The 4,302-nt window shown below is 51.1% G+C and overlaps 1 protein-coding gene across 1 annotated transcript; it reads left to right on the forward strand.

Moving 5' to 3' along the window:
- Positions 1 to 1,009: 1,009 nt before the first annotated feature.
- On the forward strand, positions 1,010 to 2,630 carry LOC123151736 (homeobox-leucine zipper protein HOX2). Its single transcript, XM_044571397.1, has 2 exons — positions 1,010 to 1,562; positions 1,689 to 2,630. Exons 1-2 carry the CDS (start codon positions 1,017 to 1,019, stop codon positions 2,172 to 2,174), a joined length of 1,032 nt encoding a protein of 343 aa, XP_044427332.1. The 5' UTR covers positions 1,010 to 1,016; the 3' UTR covers positions 2,175 to 2,630.
- Positions 2,631 to 4,302: the final 1,672 nt, after the last annotated feature.

Consider the following 4,302-nt stretch of genomic DNA (forward strand, 5'->3'; position numbering starts at 1 on the left):
AGGTTTCATCAAAGTATACAACCCACCTAAGTGTTGAACTAGTATTTCACATTTGTCTTTCATGTATTGAACAATGGTACGAACCAATGTAGAGAACATTAAGTTTGTTACTCCAGTCGTCCAAACTTTAAGAGTTACCATTTTGTACTCGGCTGTCAGCTGTTTTCTTCCAATTGAAGATATAAATGGAATTCAACATGTTGATTGCTTTTCTTGCCTCGATACCCATGAGTTATAATGATGTTTTGCAACATGCACATTGTATATGGTAGTTTTTTTTAGTGATATGATCAAAACAAACATTGTAGTCTAGATCGCATGCTTTTATCTTGGAAGAGTGGGGTTGATCAAAACATACATGTGGCGATGCTATGTTAGATCGTCGCAACTGTACACGAAAGTTTTCTGGTTTATATAGAACTAATTGCCACTACATTATTTTTTGCAAGACTCCTTTGGTAGGCTGCATTTGGAGAGTACCCTTGGGGATTAGTAATAGTATGAGATTTAAAATCAGACATGTACAGTAAAAACAGTGCTATAGCTTGATTTTTAAAAAATAATAATAAAAAATGTGGCTTCTAACACGATCTGATGGGACCAAGACGAGACGAGCGCACGCGCCAAAGCTTGTCGTACCCCCGCAGCCGCGCACCGAGTTCCAACTTCCAACGCACGCGCATACTCGCAGCCAGCCACACGGCCACAACTTAGCCGAGCGCCTCCGCCAGCCAAGGAAACGGCTCGGCTCGGGTCGGACCGGGTCAAGGCTCAGATCGAGGAAGGCAGCATGCACGGCGCCATGATGAGCGAGTGGTGCACAAGGGAAAGTATTTATCGCCATTATTTAGGTATTTATTTACAGCCAATTAATAATAATAATAATATAACAATAATTGGATGCCGCTGGTGGTAGCGAGGAGAGGAGAGGAGATCCACCTCCCCCATCCAACCCAACAGCTCATCATTTGCTCGCCCTCCGCTGCCCTATTTATAGCCTCGCCACCCGCCGCCGCATGCCCAGACCAGACCAGATCATCACATCTCCACCACCACCACCACCACCGTCCTCCCTCCCACTCCGGGCAACTCTCAGATCGGATCGGGCTCACCGGAGATCGACGATGCATCGCGCCGCCGCCGCGGGTCTCGACCTGGGCCTCGGGCTGGGGCTCGGGCTTGCGTCGCAGGGCAGCCTCACGTCCTCCACCACCACCGCCTCCTCCTCCCCGGCCTCGCAGGCGCACGCGCAGCACTGGACCGCCGCGCTTAACTCCGTCGTCGGCGCGCAGGAGTCGTACGGGCTGCACCCGTATGCCAGCCACCAGCGGAAGGAGGAGCCGGGGAGGACGTCCACGTCGCCCGAGAGCGGCGTCAGCGCCGGGACCAAGAGGGGCCTGGAGCGCACCGGCTCCGGCGTCTCCCGCGGCGCCGCCACCGCCGGCAGCGACGAGGACGACGACGGCGGGGACGGCGCCGGCGGCCGCAAGAAGCTCAGGCTCTCCAAGGACCAGGCCGCCGTCCTCGAGGAGTGCTTCAAGACGCACAGCACGCTCAACCCCGTAAGTCTCTACTCCTCCTCCCTCGATCGACACATCTCGGGCCGTCCGGCGCGTGGTGTTCGTCCATGGATTCCTCGCGATCGATCGCATTGCGCTGACCGGGGTTTCTTTCCTGACGATCTGCAGAAGCAGAAGACTGCGCTGGCGAACCGGCTGGGGCTGCGGCCGCGGCAGGTGGAGGTGTGGTTCCAGAACCGCCGCGCGCGGACCAAGCTGAAGCAGACGGAGGTGGACTGCGAGTACATGAAGCGCTGGTGCGAGCAGCTCGCCGAGCAGAACAAGCGGCTCGAGAAGGAGGTGGCCGAGCTCCGCGCGCTCAAGACCGCGCCCGCCGCGCACGCCCAGCAGGCCGCCACGCTCACCATGTGCCCCTCCTGCCGCCGCGTCGCCGCCACCGCCGCCGGACCGGCCGCCACGCAGCACCAGCACCAGCACCAGCAGCCGCAGCAGTGCAGCCCCAAGCCCAACGCCCACCCCGCCGGCAACGTCCTTCCCAGCCACTGCCAGTTCTTCCCCTCCACCACCACCGCCGCCGCCCCCGACCGATCCGGCAGGCAGCAGGGCGCGTGGAACGGCGCCGCGCAGCCGCTGGTCACCAGAGAGCTCTTCTGAGACGACGAGATCTCGCCGCCGGGGCCCAATCCAGGCGATAAATTAGGAGATTTGGTCAGGCGGCGGCCGATTGGGTCAATCAAATTAATCAATTGGCAAATCAGTCAGTCGATCGCCGGAACAAGATTTGATTTGGTTTGGAATCTGCATAGCAGTAATTAGCCGCGCTAGCGATCGATGGATGGTTTGGTTTCGGTTAGTAGTAATTCGGTTTGGGTTTTCTTTCTTTTTTCTTCTTTGGGATTCGATCGACGAACAAAACAGAAACAGATTAGTAAGAAGAAGGAACAAATGGCTGTCCGCTTTTTCCTGGACGGCGTGTACCCATCCACCAAACCCCTGCCGGTTGTTGGATTAACAGCTTGTTGATTGATTTGTACTACTGCTACCACTACCACTAATTCATGATTGGTTGATGGAGGAAATTATTGAAATCTTCCATTCACATCCTTTTCACATTCTTTACCCTTCTCCAACAAGAGTAGTATTTGGAGCCATGTCCTTCTCTTTTTATTAATATTCTTAGCATTTTTGCGATAAAAAGCATGAATCAAGTTAGCGCGTCGACGAACCCGATCTCCTTTATGTGTATATATCTCATTTGCCGGAGTATAATTCGATGAAAAAAAGTGGCCCGGTTCGAAAAGAATGGTTTTTTTTTCCAAGGTACTAGCCTACTAATCATGATGAATTTGCATCTGAGAGCAGACATCTCAGCAACTTGTTTAAGCGAAAGCAACGCACCCACACCTCATAATCATATACTAAACAGTTTCAGACAGACAACCGTGCGTGTCTACGACGAGCCCTGCCTGCACACATGCGCCTCAGAGAAGCTTTAATCAAAAGGCCAATTAACTAGTCCGCAGACAAAGTGGCGGACTAAAGTCATGGCGAGATCATTAGGAGATCTGATTAGAGTAGACCACCTGCAACTGCAACCCAGCTTGATTAGTGCGCGTTGGACCCCTGGGGCCGGCCCGAGTTGTTTTCGACCGACAGTTGAATCCCTACGCGATCCGCGGCGACCAAAGTTTAATCGGCCGAAGAGGGAAAAGCCTCCCTTTGCTTTTGCTTCCGGCCTTTTCATCACCTGTGCTCCATCGCAAACAAGTCGCAGGTCGCAACAGCTTGTGATGCCGACCGACCAGTGGATGCAAGAGGGAGGGCTGACCTAACTAAGTGACGGCAGGATCAATTCAGATGGCCGCATGGAACGGCCAGCGACTCGCTTGATTCGTTGGCTTCTTGTTAGGCTTATCGGTCACTTTGCACTAGTTGGATGAGGGAACATGCCAATTGGTCCCAGTTGCTAACAGACACGTGTCTCTTACCATCAAAGGACAAAGTGATGTGCGACGATTTATGATTTTGGCTGAAAATGATCCACATCTATTATGAATGTTCTCCAGAAGTACAAATCACCTAACACGTAAAAAAATTGCATCGAGATCCCTCGACGATCGATCGACCACTACCACTGGGAGAACGAGCTGCCGACGCATCCATGTCGCCGCTCCCCCTACCACTTTTACTACCGCTACATAGTAAATAGTTTACACAAAACACCTCGTAAAATCTTGTCCGCCACCTCGGCCCAGTTAGAGCTGTTAGACGGCATATCGCCATGCTTATTCTAAGAAAATGTTGACCATTAACTTGGTCAAAAAATAGTAGGTATGTGTCAGAAAGTATATCATTAGATTCACATTGCCGAAAAGTTTTATTTGGTATGATTTTTATAACTCATATTTTGTTAACCAAAATAATAGCCAATTTTTTTCTTGAAATGGATCCGAGACTTCCAAACCAAGATAGAGAGGTACTTTTTTTGTGGGACGCGTCGATTTGGCTTCCAGGTCCACATGGCCTGTGCATGAACAGTAAAATCGAAAATGTAGCAAAAAATTCTGATTTTTTTTGGCTTGCAAGATGCTCAAATGCGTTATGTCCATGCCAAATTCGGCGGTGTTCGGACATTTCAGTATCTCACAGCAAAAAAAAAAAAAACCGGGCTCGGAGATGAATTACCGTTTTTTGTGCAATTTTATCTTTTTCTTTTCTTTCATGATGTCCCGTGGTTGTGATTTGTTCCTTCACCTTTTTGCGATATTATGGTTGTGCTGGT

The sequence above is a fragment of the Triticum aestivum genome, chromosome 7A, assembly GCF_018294505.1.
Source record: "Triticum aestivum cultivar Chinese Spring chromosome 7A, IWGSC CS RefSeq v2.1, whole genome shotgun sequence".
Lineage (NCBI taxonomy): Eukaryota > Viridiplantae > Streptophyta > Magnoliopsida > Poales > Poaceae > Triticum > Triticum aestivum.